The sequence below is a fragment of the Arvicola amphibius genome, chromosome 8 (genome assembly GCF_903992535.2).
Source record: "Arvicola amphibius chromosome 8, mArvAmp1.2, whole genome shotgun sequence".
Classification (NCBI taxonomy): Eukaryota; Metazoa; Chordata; class Mammalia; order Rodentia; family Cricetidae; genus Arvicola; species Arvicola amphibius.
Window position 1 is genome coordinate 113,252,301 of NC_052054.1, and position 17,386 is coordinate 113,269,686.

Genomic DNA, 17,386 nt, shown 5'->3' on the forward strand with positions numbered 1-17,386 from the left:
ATATTTTAAGTGTATCACTTATAGACAGTATGTATTTGGTTTGTGAGTCTTATTTGTGTGTGTGTGTGTGTGCATGCACATGCATGTTCATGTGTGTATGTATGGGCTTGCTCCCGCGTGCCTAGTTTAGAACCCAGGGCCTTGTGCATGCCAGACAAGTATTTTACCCCTGAGCTACAGCCTAGCACAATGCTAAGTCTTAACACACTGAACAAGTTTCTCTTTTCAAAAGTAATGTTTTTCCATTATTAGTTATGAATCTGGTAAGTCAACCAGGCCTGGGGTCAGCTGAAGTAGAAGAAAAACATTGATGACAAAATGTTTTTCTAATCTAGGGGAGACTGCTGTGTTCATGGAACTCCTTGTAACTTATTTCAGGCCATGTAATCTGTGCCTTCCTATCCCGGGAGTACTTGAAATGCGGGCCAGAAGTACCAATTCTCCTCCTGCTGTGGTGCTCAGGCGGTAAGCAGGAAATCAAGACTAGACTATTTATAACCCATTGTGTTGGGAAACTTCATACAGAGCCTTGTGGAACAAAAATTTTGGATACTTTTGAGAAATAATGGGGTGGAGGGGTACTGAGACAGAGGTAAGGTTAGTGGTAGTGTGTGCTAGTGTCTTTTTGTTTTTCCCAGTGATGATGATTATTCAGAAATACACAGCTCCAGTTAGGGGGCCGTGATTCCATTCTGTCTGAGGACACGCATGACACCGTCTGGGAAAGATGCAGCCCTGAGGCCACCCTCGGAGCCCTCTGAAAGAGAGGATTGATTTAAGGGAATTTAAGTAGGGTTTCCAATGTGTCACCATTCTCTGCAATGCACATAGAACCAACTCCATTTTCTATTTCATGGGTACAATTTATGGGTACCACTTCTAAATACATATTGTCTAATGTATGTTTTGCCTGTCCATTTAGATACCTCAGTCTCTACTCAAGGTTCCTGATACACCACAGATGGTTATAAGACCCAAATGACAGGATTGACCTGGAAGTCACAGAAGGGAATAGTTCAGAGGACCAAGTGTGGTCTAGCTCCACCCACAGATACCCGGAAGGGAGTTATCTACGCTTTATATCCCCCTTGCTTCTCAAATGACAAATATTTTTTCCTTACAAGAAAAGACTAAAAATAAATTATTGGTAAGATTTTTTTTCTAGGTGATGTACAGCGGAAAAATTTGATACACACAACCCCCCCACACACACAGACACACACCAAACAACAAAATAAAGAGGTCGGGTGTGATGATACACACTGTTCAGGCCAGCACTCAGAAGGCAGAGGAAAGTGGACCTCTGTGAGTTCAAAGTCATCCTGTTCTACACAGCAAGTTACAGGCAACAAGGACCATGTAATAAGATTTTATCTTTTAAAATAAATCATAAGACGCTAATAAGAAAAATCTGCATAAAAATCAGTGGAAAGGGGTGAGCAGAGGATATTTCCATTTTGATAATTTGACATTATCAAAATTCTGGTTCGATTGCCTGCTAAAGATAGCCAATCCACCTCGCTAAAAATAATAAGAAAGTAAAGTAGTGGAACATTTGCTTTCAAATTGTCCATTACTTTCCTTTTAAAAAAAATAATATTTCACTAATGGATTCCCAGATTAGTTGGTAGAAATATGCAGAGAGAAAAGATATTTTTATGCTCATCATACCTACCTCCTAGATGATAAATGCAAAGAGGGAAGAAAAAGGTAACTTGGAAGGCAATTACAGTCACCTGTAGGAAGGTGTTTGACATTACTGGCAACAGAATAAACTAATATTATGTGCCTTTTGGTCCAGCGCCATGAACAAGGCCACAAGTCCCGACCAGTGCGCTCCTGGCGAGCAGGCAGAGAGGCAGCACTGAGGAGGCACCAGGCAAACCCACACTGAGGGACTCTATGAAAAAAAACTTTCCTGGACTCTGAAAGTGTTAAAGTCAGAGGAGATGATGAAAGAATGAGAATCGATCCCCACTGGATTAGAGAGACGCGCCGACTCAGCAGAATTTATCATCCTGGATTAGAGCCCAGAAAAGCAAAATGATATCACCAAGACCTGAAGGCCAACAGGTCACACACTACTTCCTCATTTGGATTATTGCACCATAGTCTAAGAATCCCATTTATTTATTATTCTAGTTATTTAGTGTAGGTACTGTATGTGGGTGGGTGTACATGCCGCGGTGTGTGTTTGAAGCTGGTTCTCTCCTTCTACCTGTGGGTCTCAGAGGTTTAACTCAGACCACTAGCTTGGCAAGGGCCTTTACCCACTAAGCCATCTCCCTGGCCTGCCCCATAGTTTTATATGATGCTAACATGAGGTGAAAATTTTTCAAAGACAATTTTTGACATTAGGTCAATAGATTATCTTATTATTTTTATAGTTACTTAAAGCTTGAAGTTATTTCAAAAGAAAATAAAAATGAAGAAATTCAGGCTGGGGGTGTAACTCAGTTGCTAAATGCTTCTCTAGTAATTACATGGTCCTAGATTCAAGGCCTAGCACCATATAAGCTGGGCATCATGGTGCATGCCTACAGTCCTAGCAATGGGAGGTAGGCACAGCAGGATTAGGTATTCAAGGCTACTTTAAGCTACACAGAGAGTTCGAGGCCAATCTGGCCCACACAGACTTTGTCTCAAACAAAAAGTGAAGATGTTGATGATAACCTTTAGTTACCGAAGCCCAAAGGTCTGCACACAGTGACATGGAGAAACTGTCATGGATCCATGCAATGGATGTTACATAGCATGAGAAATGAAGGCACGGCTGCTACATTGTCTACAATCCCCTTCTCGAGAGTGCAAGATAAGGGGAAATGGATTCGTCAAGATAGAGTGATAAAGCCAAAGCCACCAGGTGAGGAGAATGGCAGTGACTGACAGCAGCCTCAGAGAGACTTGTGAAACTTTGGAATGTTCCGTGGCTTCTTCACCCGAGAGACCAAGACAGCGAACTGGTTTATCAAGTTGTTCATCTACGGTCTCTGTGATTGCTACATGAAAGTTACAACACAATTTAAATAATAACATCAACAAGAAGAGGTAATTTTCTAAGAGCTGACAGGAAGCCAGCAGACTTGAGTGACATCTGGGAGCAGTGATTGACATTTTCTAAACGGCAAAGCGGCAGTAAGTAAGAAGTGAAAGTACCCAGAGCTGTGGATATTCAGTCTGACGCCGAGATCCAAAGATACCCACTGGAATGATCCAAAGACATATAGTATGAAACCATTATAAAATGAAACACAATTGTACAGTCATTACAATAATACAATTAAGGAATAGTCAAGGATGTGGCAAACGTTTATGATATAGGTAGATGAAGTCAATTTCATACGTACACAGTTTCTCATTATTTATATGTTCTATATGTTAGAATAGTAGTCTAAAAAATGGCCATGACATTCTCCTCGGGGTGCACTATTGTGACAAGACTTTGATTGTCTTCCTTAAATATTTTGGTGTCTTTCACTATATCTGACATAAACATGTATTATCTTAGTGACTGAAAATTATCAAAATCAATCTCCTGGATAGAGATGTGACCAGCATGTGTCCAAGCCCCAAGTTCATCCCCAGTACCTCCTAAATCTAAGCCAAGTGTGGGAGGGCTTGTCCGCAATCCCAGCACTCTGGAGGCAGAGCCAGGAGGGTCAGAATGTGAAGACACTGTGGACCTCGTACTGAGCTGGAGGCCATCCCAGGCTATGGAAGTCTCGCTTCAATGATGACAATAACAACAAAATTTAATTTTTGAAAAATTGGTATCTTCTTAAAGATCACAAAAAAAGACCAAGTCTAAAAAGAGAAGGAAAACCCCAAACATTAATGGAGGACTCATTATCACACACACACACACACACACACACACACACACACATCTTTGATGTTCTGTTTCATAGCCACTTTTGAAGTCAGAGGACCAATCCTTTCCCTGAGAATTAAGCTCCAGCGTTCCGGCTCCCAACATTCTGCCCAGGGCTGCCTTTTTCTTCCTCAGACCCCCAGCATTCTCTGCTTTACTTAACTCTTTCCCATAAAATTCACTGGAAACATTTTTTTTTCACTGTTTAGAGAAATCAAAACACACCCAGAGAATGTAGACAAGGCCTTTTTCCCTTCTGCTTTGTAACAGCGCGATTACCACATAACCAGCACTAATGGGAGCAACCAGGAAGCTAGGGCTAAACTCCAAGGATGTGAGCTGAGGAAGTAATATTTAAAATGGCTGCAAGACACTATTTCTCTTTCCCAAGACTCCCGATCCCCAGAGCCAAGATCTTGGGTGGCTAATCTCTGCTCTTCCCACGCAGCTCAGCCCAAGTCTGCGGATTTTTCTCTCTACCATACTTTGTCAATCAGTCCGTCCCATACTGAAGCAAGAGAAGGCATCAGAAATGTGAATTGTGGTCTTGACTGGAATCTTTTTCAATCTTTTATTTTCCTAACATGTGGAATGTATTTCACCAGGCAAGTAAAATAATGAAGACCAGTGGATGCTCCAAATGCCAGCGTTTTCATAGATCTCTGATAGGAACACTCTTAGCGGGTTGCCTGGAAACCCAGAGACTGTTTCCTCCAAAGAAAATTGTGTGCTACATCAAATGCAGGAATGCTTTGGCTTAAGATCAACTCTTATCAGGGCACCAGGAGATTTAATCATTAACAAAAACTATGGCAACAGAAAATGCACTTGCTTCTTAAACGTGTAAAAATCTTGACACCTTAATTCCAAGAGAAGGAAACCAGCACTAGGCCTGGCTTGCTGCTAACGCACTTTCTAAAACACCGTCACTAAGTCTCATTCTATCAATGTGACAGATGTTTCACCACTAACCGCTTTCAGCAATGTGTACACTCCCCTTCCTGCCGTCCAACAGAAGAAATGAAAACGAATCAAAGTCATTCATTAATCAAAACCCATCCTTGGCTTCCTGGATGAAAGGTCAGGAACCAGCACTGGAAACACTGGAAAGCTAAAAGAAGACACAACCAGGGAAGTGTTCCGGCATAAAAAAAAAAGTCCCACCCTCCATTGAGAAAGGAGAGGGCAGGTGCTTATGCCGATGCCAAGTAGGGGAAGGGTGAGTTTTACATATCTATTATTCTTCTATTCATTGTGTAGTATTGAACTTGGAATAAACTCAGTATAGAGTTTTTCCTAGGACACAGGATGCTCTACTTCAAGCCCTAGAATCACACACACACACACACACACACACACACACACACTGAATTTGCTGTATTGCAGAGTACATGTTAGGCGCAAGGGTACACAGATGAGCGGAGGGATTTAAGCCTAATTGATTCTCATTAGTCTTCTCCACTTCCACCTAGTCACAACCCAACAAAAGTGAGAGAGACAATGATCCCAGCGCTGCGGATATCACGGATGAGGAGCAGATTTGACCCACAGAACCCATCCTTTATAAAACTAAAAAGGCTGATGTGAGAGGAGCCAGGGACGGGGACTCCCTGAGGCTTCCTAGCCTGCCAGTCTAGTCTACTTGTCTAGCTGGAGGCCGGTGAGAGATCCTGCCTCAAAACCAAGCAGAGGTCTCTGGAGGAAAAATCCTTGAGGTTATCCCATGGCCTCAGCCACGTGTGTATACATGTGAATTCAAGCTCCCATGCACACCCACACATAACACACACACACACACACACACACACACACACACACACACACACGATTCCATAGCAATTACGTACAATGCTATTAAGTAGGCTGGCTTAGCGGTTAAGAGCACTTGCTGCTCTTGTAGGAGACTGGGGTTCGGTTCCCAGCATCCATGTGGCGGCTCACAAGCACCTGTAACTATAGCTGCAGGGGACCCAATAAAGTCTTCTGACCGCCAGGGCCGCATGGTACACGTACACACACTCAGGTGCACAGACACACGCACAAATTTTAAATAGATAAATCTTGACTGTTTTATACTACGAAAGAAGTTTATTTTACAAAATCATTAGATTAAAAAGTTACATAGCCAAGGAAATAGACTTTATAAGAACCTTGCCTGATGATGTAATAACCTGAAAGCAAAATTTAAAACTGAAAGGAGACAAGTGTGAGGTTGTCCTCTCAATCCGAATAGAATATGCCATAGGATCCCATTTATTCACAGACATTTTTGCTTTGTTTTTTTTTTTTTGTTTGTTTGTTTCTCAAGACAGGCTTTCTTGTGTAGCCGCAGTTGTCCTGGAACTCACTCTGTAGATCAGGCTGGCCTCAAACTCACAAAGATCTTCCTGTCTCTGCCTCCCGAGAATTGGCATTAAAGGAGTGCACTACCACACTGGGCTTCACAAAAACTTTTTCATGAAATTCCTTACAGGTGGGAAATGTTATTAACTTTTACTGACAATATAAAATCTATTCCTTCTTTAAATTTATTTTATGTGAATTGGTATGAAGTGTCAGATTCCCTGGAGCTGGATTTAGAGATGGTTGTGAGATGCCACATGGGTGCTGGGACTTGAACCCAGGTCCTCTGGAAGAACAGCCAGTGCGCTTAACCACCAAGGCATTTTCCATCCCTACAATCAATTCTTAACAATTCTTTATTATGTATCTTTTTAACTGCACTCTACTGAAAGCCTAGTAAGCCCAGATGCACAATAACTTCATGGTGCTTGATTAAAAGCCAGCCTTTTTAAAAAATATACTTAATCTTATTTTTTCTTTTTATTGAAAATGGATATTTTTCTCATATAATATATTTTATTACTCTTTCCTCTCCCTTTACTCCCCCCTGTTCCTTCTTTTCCTTTCCCATCCCGATCCACTCCCTTTCTCCCTTTCATTAGAAAAGGAACAGGCTTCTCAGGAACCACAATAAAACAAAATAAGATAAAACCAACACGAAAATGTCAGACTTGGAAAAAAACAAATGGAAAAGAGCCCAAGAGAAGGCACAAGAAACAGAGACCCACTCATTCACACCCAGGAATTCCATAGTAACACTGAGATGGAAGCCGTGATAGACACTCAGAAGACCTGCATAGACCCATGCAGGCCCTGTGCACACTGCCTTGAGTTCATGTGAGCTTTGCTCATGCTGATTTAGAGGGCCTTGTGTTCTCGGTATCCTCTGGCTCTTATACTCTTTCTGCCACCTCTTCCACAGGGTTCCCTGTGCCCCGTGGTAAGGGGAAGGGAGGTTGAGATTACACATATGCGCAAATTAATAATAAATAATTAAAAAAACAAATCTATAGAAGCGGCAGGGACCAGCCCGTCCTGGTTGCACAGGTCCCAGGTTGGAGTTTTCCACCTCCACACTCAGCAGCTCCTATCCCCACTCTGAACTTCCCCTCTGCCCTTCCCACTGCTTCACACAGAGCTGTCTTCTCCACCCCAGCTCCTGCTTTCCTGTTGCCTTTTAGGCCTTAAGCTTCCCGTGGAAAGGCTCCTCCTCTCTTTCCCATCAGCAAGCTCTCTTTAAGTTCTTGTGTTTGGGTCCTGTATTCTGGCTCCCCTCAAGCAATCTCTTGGACTTTATTAGTCAGTATCCAGTAGGCAGATCCCAGCGGATGAAGTCTCTGCCTGGTCATTCATTTCATAAGATGCTGTCCGGCCCACGAGTTCAATGACTAGATCCTTAGCCAATCAGCTTGTCGCTATAATGATGCTCCCCCACCCCCCATAAGCTGCCACATGATGACCTACATATTAAGAAGCCACTTGTATGAGGAAGACAACTTACCGTGAAGACATTACCCTGAACAGACATTAAGATCTGGTTAAAGGTTAGTCCTACTGCTGTTTGAATCTGACAGCTCTCTAAAAGACTTTTATACCACCCCTCCTGATTCTCCTTTGAACAGTTCTGTAAATCACATATCCTTTCCCGTGGAGACACACTGAAATCCCTTCTGAAACCATTGTTCTACGTTACTGAGTCTAACTTTCCCTGTGGAATGAAACTGATTCGCCATCCTCTCACGTCCTTAGGGAAAAGTCCAGATTTTGCTACATTAAGACTTCAGCCTGCAGCTCTGCCTTTAGACCAAACTGCCAGTCAGAAGGGCTACACCAAGCTTTTCCTGCACAATGCTGGAGATTTTCCATTCACTCTTTCGAATCTGTCCGCTATTCCCCCCACTCCCCACCAGAGAAACTCAGCTTTATGGGCGGGATCAGCCAGGTGCCCAACATCCCTGGATACGGTAGTTTGAATGTACTGACCCCCCCCCCCCATAAACCCATATTCCTATAATCTCATTGGGAGCAGCACTATTAGGAGGTGTGGCTTTGTTGGAGTGGGTGTGGACTTGTTGGAGGAAGTGCGTCACTGTGGGGGTGGGCTTTGAGGTTTCCTATACTTAAGATACCACCCAGTGAGTCAGTTGGCTTCCTGTTGCCTGCAAGGTGTAGAACTCTGCACTCCAGCACCAATCTGCTTGCATGGTGCCATGCTCTTCTTCATGATCATAACGGACTGAACCTCTGAAACTGTAAACGAGCCACATTCAATTAAATGTTTTCCTCGTAAGAGTTGCTGTGGTCATATTGTCTCTTCATAACAATATAAACCCTAACTAAGACACTGGATATTCTAATGGAATGTGGCCAAAGGGGGTGCAACAGCAGGATATGCTAAATGGGGTACCTGAGATATGAAATCAGCATGCATTTCCCCATACTTTGCCTTGCTGTGTGTGATTAACTCTCTCTCTCTCTCTCTCTCTCTCTCTCGCTGGGGATCACATCCAACACTTTCATGCTCAGCCAGGCACTGAATTATTACCTGCCTCAGGTTACAGTCTCTGCCCTCAGCCTCAGCTGCTTTCAGGGAACCTACCGTTCATCAAAACCCTGTTCCCTCCCCTTGCACACGGAGGCTGGTGTCCTAAGATGCTTCGTTTCCCCATGCTGATATCTTTTCTTACTCTGCCTACATAAAGGATTCCCTGTCTGAACTCCTTTCAATTAGCCTCCCATGTGTTGAATCTTAAATAGGTTTTATTTTTAGAGCAGTTTCAAATTTGCAAAAAAAAAAAAAAAATTAGGAAGATGGATAGAATGGCCACATTCTCTCCATACATTCTGCTGCCAATCTACTCTGGTGCTGACACTCTCAATTAGATGGCATGTGTGTTTCAAAATGGGTACATTATGACTGCAAGAAGTCCTCACCCTAGGCAGACTCTTTTGGTTTTCACCATCCAAGGTTTGTTCTTTCCAGTCATCAGCTTTCTTAGGTTTCTCTTGACCATGACTGTCTCTCAGTGTCCTGGTTATGATGACCTCTACAGTTCTGAGGAATACCAGCAGGATTTGCAGACTGGAAATCACTATGTATCAAGAGATATAATTTAGGTATCCGTCAAGAGTCCACGCTGTCTATGTGACTTGACTTTCACTGTTGGTACTGAGTTTGATCACCTGGCCAAGATAGTATCTGTTATTTCTACACTGTAATGCTCCCTTCTCCTCTCTTCTTTCTATTCTATATTCTCTGTGAGCCCCTATGTGCAGCCCACATTTAAAAAAATGGGAGGGGATGGGTTTGAAGCAATAGCTTAACAGATGAAGTGCTCACCTTGCAAACAGCAGGTCCTGTGTGTTTGATCCTTCAGACCTATGTAAAAACACTGGAGATGGTGGTGCCTATTTGTAATCCCAGCCATGGGCATGGTGGGGGCACAGTGACAATAGGCATATTCCTGGGGCTCACTGGCCAGTCAGCGTAGCCTGCTTGCTAAGTTCCAGGCCGTGAGAGACTCTGTCTATAAAAACAGTGTGGAACGACACCTAAAGTTAATTTCTGGGCTCTATCCCAAGATACATTCACCAACACACACACACACACACACACACACACAATGGGTGGGGATGTGGCTCAGTGGTTCAGTGCTTGCCTAGTATGCTTGACACCCTGGGTTCTGACTTCAACACTGCAAAAAGTTAAAAAAAAATAGAAAACAGAAGCAGGTGTGTTTTATCTCCCTAAATGGGTAGTAGAGCTTTCATGTTTTTTAAAATTGAGATAAGATATTCATCTGACTGATCATTTTAACTATTTTTAGGTGTTTCAATTACCCCTTTTAAGTAAGACAGTCTTTTCCTGATGGTACTGATCTCGTGCTAATCTTGTTATCATTCACCCACAGTGACGCGTCAAGTTTTAGCACATGAAGAACTTCAAGTAAATGAGCTTCTCTCATTTTTATCTGTTTGATCTATTTTCTTTAAGCTGCAACATGAGTTGTCAAGGTCTCTGCTAGGGAGCCAAGTTCTCCCTACCATTGTCTCCTATGTTCATTCTTTTTTGAAAGAAAAAGTATTTGTTTCATGTGTATGGGTTTTTCACCTGCACATATGTCTATGAACCAAATATACATACCGGGTGACCATGGAAGTCAGAAGAGGGCTTTGACTCCCTGGAACTGAAGCTATAAACAGCTGTGAGCAGCCAGGTGGGTGCTAAGAATTGGATTCAGGTCCTCTGGAAAAGCAGTCAGTGCTCTTAACAGCTGAGCCCCCTTTCTGGCCCCGGTGTTCATCCTTCTAGGCTCGTTTTTCTTCATGTTGCCATTTTCATTTGAGCTCTTTGAGGGGCAAGGATCTAAAGCTTATTTATCTTTGTGTCTCTGAGATAGATGAATGCCCCAGAAACATAGCAGCTGATCAATAAATGATTATAAACGAGGGAAGCAAAGAGGAGACTCAAGTACAAGTGGCCTATTTATCCCAAAGAGGAGAGAACTCATTAGTGTGTCACCTTGGCCAGGAGCGGGAAGCGTGTGCTCATTCTTGTTCACAGTATTACACCTGCCTTCGGGATCGTCCAGCTAAACCTACAAAGAGTCATAAAGTATATTTCTATCTTTCCTCTTTGTCTGGATATTTGAATCAGGAGATTACAAGTGTTAGATGGAAATACATTTACATAAAGATGTTAAAGATGCCATTTTTTTTGTTTTGGTTTTTCAAAACAGAGTTTCTTTGAGTACAGCCCTGACTGTCATGGAACTCGCTCTGTAGACCAGGCTCACGGAGCTCCACCTGCCTCTTGACTCCTGGATGGGATTAAAGGCCTGTGCCACCACTGCCAGCAATGCTACTATTTTTCACCGAGAAAACTGGCAACAATCTAAAGGCCAGCAGTAGACCAATGGAATTATAGGCAACCCATGTGACAGAGTAGCAAGAAACCGTTAAATAACACTTCGCACTCTGCTTGAGCAGTTATTGGGCAGTACAAAAGCATGGCTAAATTTTCCTTCATGTTTTCTCAAAATTTTAACAGCTCTAACTAGAAAAGGAAGAAAAGAGTCGCCAGCCTGTACTTTCAAAGTGGTATATCTACCCTTTCAAGCCTGAACATTGCGCAAAGGCTAATCAAAACTTGAAGTCTGATCTGTCAGCCAGGTCGGCTGCAATGAGGTTAAAACATGACAGCTGTTGCCACTACTTCCTGGCTCACTTCCACCTGCATACCCAACATCCTATGGGTGTGAGTCGCAGGGAAAGAGAACCCAGAGCTTCTCCCTCAGTTGCCAGTTCCACTGGGGTCCACTCTGGGACATTATTTTGTTTGCTGGCTTGCTTTTAAAGTTCCATTCCTTAAGTGACCATAATGTAAAGCCACTTAGCGAAACACAGCTCTGTCCCACTCTGCTCTTGTGCAGATGGGGACAAGAGAGGCCCAATCCACAAGAAACTGCAATAGCTGGGTCCTAGACTCCTGATCCCCAGGAGGTTAGCAAACCAGTAATCCAACGGAGGCAAAATGTAGACTTCCAGTTGACTTAGACAGGCCCCGAAAGTTTGAAGGGAGAAAACAGAAGTTCTAAAACGTCCCTTCTTCCTATGTTTTATTTATGACGGAAGTTTCATTGATTTGCATTTTTGCAAAATTTTTTCATTCAAAATACCATCATATATACACAATGCAACTGGGTCTGAACATAAAACAATAGTGCAAACCGTGGTGGTTTAAATGAGAACTGTCCCACCTAGACTCTAGGGTTTGAGTAATTAGCCCCTTGCTGGTGCTTGGGGGAGGGGCATTTACAAGGAATGGTCTTGCTGGAGGAAGTATGCCACTGAGAGTGGGGCTTTAAGGGTTTAAAGCCTCAGGTACGTCTCTCTGCTTGCGATGTGAAGGCTCAGCTCACTGCTCCTGCAGTATCTACAGCTTGCTGCCATGCTTCCCTGCATGGGGACTCTCCCCCTGCACTCTCTCCAATCCTGGAACCATATGTGGAAATGAACTCTTTCTTCCATAAGCTGCCTTGGTCATGGAGTTTTATCACAGCCAACAGAAAAATAAGCAATAAACCACCTAGTCTAAAAACAAACTCAAGATGGTCCTTCTGAAACTTAGTTACGTGGGTGTACATTTCACTCTAGGGCATGCTTCCTCTTCGTTAGTGAAATACTGGTTTTTAAACCTGATCGTCTCATTTGTTTTTGGTACCAGGGTTTCTTCTTGTTCATTAGAAAAGAACACAGTTGTGTTCTTTTACTGTTTGCTCCTTTGATCCTTTTTAATAGTTTGCAATATATTAATAATCTCTCCTACATTGTTTTATTACATATATATGTGTACACACACACACACACACACACACACACACACACACACACACACTGATTTTTTTTTTCCAGGCAAGGTTTCTCTGTGTAACAGCTCTGACTGTCCAGGAACTTGCTTTGTAGACCAGGCTGGCCTTGAACCACAGCCTGCCTCTGCCTCCTAAGTGCTGGGATTACAAGTGTGCACCACCACTGCCTAGTTTTATTTTATTTATTTCTTTTTCTTTTTCAAGACAGGGTTTCTCTGTAGCTTTGGAGCATGTCCAGTAAACCAGGCTGGTCGCGAACTCACAGAGATCCTCCTGTGTCTGCCTCCCAAGTCAGCACTTGGATTAAAGGCGTGTGCCACCACTGTCCAGCTATTTTATATTTTTTAAATCAGCATATGTGTTACATAACATTATGATGTCTTGAAACAAATGTTTTTTTGTTTGTTTTGTTTGTTTGTTGTTTAGGTTTTTTGTTTGTTTGGTTTTGGTTTTTTGAGACAGGTTTTCTCTGTGTAGCCCTGGTTGCCCTGGAATTCCTTCTATAGACCAGGCTGGCCTCAGACTCCAAGATCCAATTGTTTCTGCCTCCTGAGTACTGGGATTAAAGGCACATGCCACCATCTCCCAGCCTGAAATAAAGCATTTTCAACACAACCTAATTTTGACCCCTATGCAACCAAACTTGAGAATTATGTGTGAGCAATTATCAAAAATTTGAGTATAGCGATGTTTGGAAAGCCCAAGCCCAGTCCAATGTAATGATAAAGAAAGGCTGCACAAAGCCTAAACACAATAGTGTTGGGCAAGCAAGGGTGTCAGAAATCAAAACACCATTGTATAGCAGGTTGGCTTGACCTCAGAACAAATAAACACAGTTCTATCCTGGTCTCTGCCTCCGCACACAATACTAGGATCCCTGCAGAGAGCAGGGCACTACTTCCCAAGGCCACTGAAGAAAGCCCTCTGATGGCTAACCCTGCAAACTTGCTTCTTTGTAAAGAGCAGCTAGTAGTACCTCACTCTGTCTCACTTCCACCCTGTCCAGCCAAGTCTGATGCCCCACACCTTCTCAGCAAGGCACACACAAAGCCCTGGGATTTCTGCCATGGAAGCTTCAAGTTTAGACTTCGGAATCAAAAAGATCTGGCTTCCCGAAACTGTGCAGCTAGCTAGGTAGTTCTCAACAAGTCATTCAACCTTAGGGACTCAGACTTACTGGGCAAAGTCTAAGGCCCAGCCCATTTTTTTTCCAACGATGGCTTTATGCAAGCCACGCCACACCCTAGCTCGTAAAAGATAGAGTTAATCTCTAACCTGAAAGTGTGTGGTATTATGAGAATTTGTATGGGAAGCCCGTATTCATTTCCTTACCTGTCTAGTGTTAAGGATTACAATAAATACAGAAAATGCAGAAGATGAATCCGATTCCTTGAGATCTAAAGTAACTCCAATGAAGGAATTAACTTCTCAACTATTTGAAAGATCCTAAGCCAATGTCCCAGGGCTGTCTTTTAGGCTGTGTGGAAAAAAAAATCATTTGGTATTTTAATTTGATCTTTAGTAGTCTCTGTTTAAAATCTTAAAAGCTATTGATTTTCCTACTGCAAGCTATGCTTAGATAGCCACAGAATTCTCAGAGCTTCAGCTGGGTGAAGAAGATCCAAGAAAATGGGCAGAACCAACAAAGTCCTGCCTTGCTGGTGATTTCATCAACAGGAGGAGGTTGGCAGCCTCCGCTCCCCACTCAAAGGCAGTTACACCATGCAGTGCCTCTGCAAGGAACACACCTCAAGAAGCAGAGAGAACTGACAGGATCAGAGACAGCCTGCTGTCAGCAAAGGACTTGTCCTTGAGAGCTGAAGGGTGTCCCATATGACGGGGCACACCTAAAACCTCAGCCCTTGGGAGGCAGAGGCAGGAGTTTGAAGAGTAATAGGCCAGTTTGGGCTACATAGTGAAACTGTCTTTAAAAAAAATGCTAAAAGCTTATTCAGCCAGCATCTGGTTTGTAAAAAGCCAGAAGAGAAAGGAAGCAGGGCCGTGGGGAAAGTTTTCACAATTGCCCCCTTAAGACCCAGTGAGTTATCTGGGGGCAGAGATACAATTATTCCTATTTGTTGAGAGCTAACCTTCCCCCTCCCTTAAACCTTTTAAAACACTCACAACCCCTTCTCTTATCAAAAGATCTCAAGTTAATTTTTTCCTGTTACAGCCACTACCTGGATTTATTATCCTGAATTCTCAGTTCTCTTTTACATACTTCCTGGGCTATAGTAATCAAAGTCTGGGGAGGGAACCAGAACCCCACTCCTTGATACCCCCGACCATCTGGGCACTCCAAGAAGCAACGAGTATGCTCAGCTTGTTTTTAAAGCGGAAGAGGAACCTTCCCCTGAATGTGCAATTACATTATCGCCGGGATTAAGAAACACTTAATGGGAAAATTTAGTCCTCAACTTTCTGAATGAGGAAGCGCGGGTACAGCGAGGAGACAGTAGCTGGCTCAGGTCCGGAATGTAGGCAGGGTGCCTGCGCAGGAAGGGCCTCCCGTGGGGGTGGGGCATTAGTCTTACACACCTCCCTTGCCTTTGGAACAAGGGACTAGTAAAGACAGGGGTCTTGAATTAATCTAAAAGCTATTCACATGCCATACAGCACAGGGAAGGAACCATAAAGTGAAAGTATTGTAAAGAATTTCTCTAGCTGAGAACACACAACCAGCCCACGGCCACATTTTCAAATGAATTCTGTAACTCAATGCCTCTAGTATTCTACACTACAGGAGAACCTTTTAAACTGGTTATCTGTACACAAGGACACTTTACAGCTAACATAATCTTCTGGAGAAAACAAACCTCTCTCTCTCTCTCTCTCTCTCTCTCTCTCTCTCTCTCTCTCTCTCTCTCTCTCTCTCTCTCTCTCTCTGTGTGTGTGTGTGTGTGTTGGTGGGGGGGGGTAGAATTCTTCTCTCCTGGTTTATCATTTTCTGCTTAGTTGAGGGAAAGGGCAGCTGCTGGTGGTGCCCAAGGACCCAAGGGAGACAAGCTTCCGTAGCTGCCATCTGCCGCCTGCCGGGTCCTTCTAGCTTGGAGGAGTCCCTGGCACTGCAGAAAGCAAAGCTGCAGTAGAGTTGTATAACCTCACTCGGGATGCAAAGCAGCTATGGAAAAGGCCACTAGGGCCAGTCACGGAAGGCCGACCGGGCTGGAAGGTCCCCAAGAGTAGGTCCTATCGGGCGGGAGACCGCGTTGGACCCCCATCCCTGAGGGTGACCGGAGGTGGGGTGGTGAATCCTCTGAGGAGCCCAGGGATGGTGGTGCAGCGAAGCGAAGCGCGCCACTCCTGAGTCTGTGAGGAGCAAAAGGAGGAGGATGCTGCAACCTAAGAACTCTGGGGCAGTTCTCAGGCTGTATCCCGGGGAAGAGCTAAGGACATCCCCACTCCTCTTTTCAGTTACGTAACTCTCACACTTCTGGCAGAATCTACTGAAACACGAACTTACTCATTAAAGTAATTAAAGTATAGAATCTCTCAACGGATACATGCAAAGGCTCTGGGTGTTGTCTGAGAAGATGTAGTTGCCACCTGCAGCGATAGAAGGTGGCGTCCTGTGACTGACCCCCGCCATACCCTCCCTAGGGTGGATGCTGGGAGGCGGCGGTTGGAGCCCGTCGGTCCCCAACGCGAAGTCGTCGGGACCCGCAGATACGCAGGCGGCCTTCGCCCTCCTCCCCACTGCAGACAGCTGCCCGCGGTTACCTGCGGGTTGGCGGGGAGATGCGCGACTTCGGAGACCCGCGTCGTCCCTTCCGAGGGGCCCGCGCTAGTCTCCCGAGGATTGTCCTCCGGCGCCGGGAAGAGCCCGCAGCGGCGCTGGAAGCGCGCCACGAGCTGCGAATCCTGCAGACTCCGCAGCAGCTCGGCCATGGTGAGCCGCGACCCCGCTCGTCCGACCTGCAGCCACGCGCGTCCGTGTCCTCGGCGTGCGCCCTGGCCTGGCGTTCCGCAGCCGGGTGCTCCCAGCGCAGGGCGGGCGGGGCGCAGGGCCAGCCAACAGGTGCGCAGCCCGGGTCCTAGCGCCCGCCCAGCACGCGGAGAAACCCAGGTGTCTACCTCCACCTTGCACACGACACCGACCCCTTCCTTGCCATCCGGTTGGCCCCAGCCTCCTCCCCTCAGGGTGCTCTCTCAATTGGAAGAGTCTAGGTGTTTGCCCTGCGCGCCAACCCCACTCTGTCGGGCTAGTGCAGGCTAACCACTAAGGAAGAGCACTGTGCACCTGCACTGTGCATCCTTCCAAACGCTGAGGGAGCCTGGAAGCTTTGTAACATTTCTTTCAAATCTTGAGCCCAAGGTTGAAGCTGCCCCCCCCCCCCTCCAAACACACACACAATCCCCACACCTCAGCTCTCTGTCCCCACTTTTGCCTGGTTTCTGTAAGTTTAATTCCCAGGAGTCTGTCTCCTAGGGAGAATTACCAGTGCTTTCCAAACTCGGCTTGATGCAATGTTTTCTCTTCACAGGCTAGTCACCGTGCCCTTGCAACCTATTCAACAATAGAAAAAAAGCAAAGAGCCTAGAGTCAACCCCAGTGATGTCATGGAAAAGCAGAAATCTCCTCCACATTCCCATCTCTGCTCCTGCCTTGGGCCTTGCTAACTTAGACCCAAAGGGAACAAGGTGCTGCGAGACCACAAGGCGCCCCAGCGACTGCCTTAAAACGGCAAAAGAAACGTCCTGCAGATGTGTCATGGTTTTCCTTGGGCACTCCTAAACCTCCCTTTCGGGTCTCTGAGATCCTAAAATGACCTCTGCACCTCTGCAGCAAGCAAGAAGCAAC

General features: G+C 44.8%; 1 protein-coding gene across 1 annotated transcript in view; it reads right to left on the minus strand.

Annotated features, from left to right (window-relative positions):
- The window catches only part of Sgpp2 (sphingosine-1-phosphate phosphatase 2), a 107,555-nt gene extending 91,082 nt beyond the window's left edge, over window positions 1-16,473 (minus strand). Inside the window, exon 1 of the mRNA XM_038340775.1 lies at window positions 16,365-16,473. Coding sequence (XP_038196703.1) covers window positions 16,365-16,473 — 109 coding nt within the window. The remainder of the gene's footprint in view (window positions 1-16,364) is intronic.
- Between the last annotated feature and the right edge of the window lie 913 nt (window positions 16,474-17,386).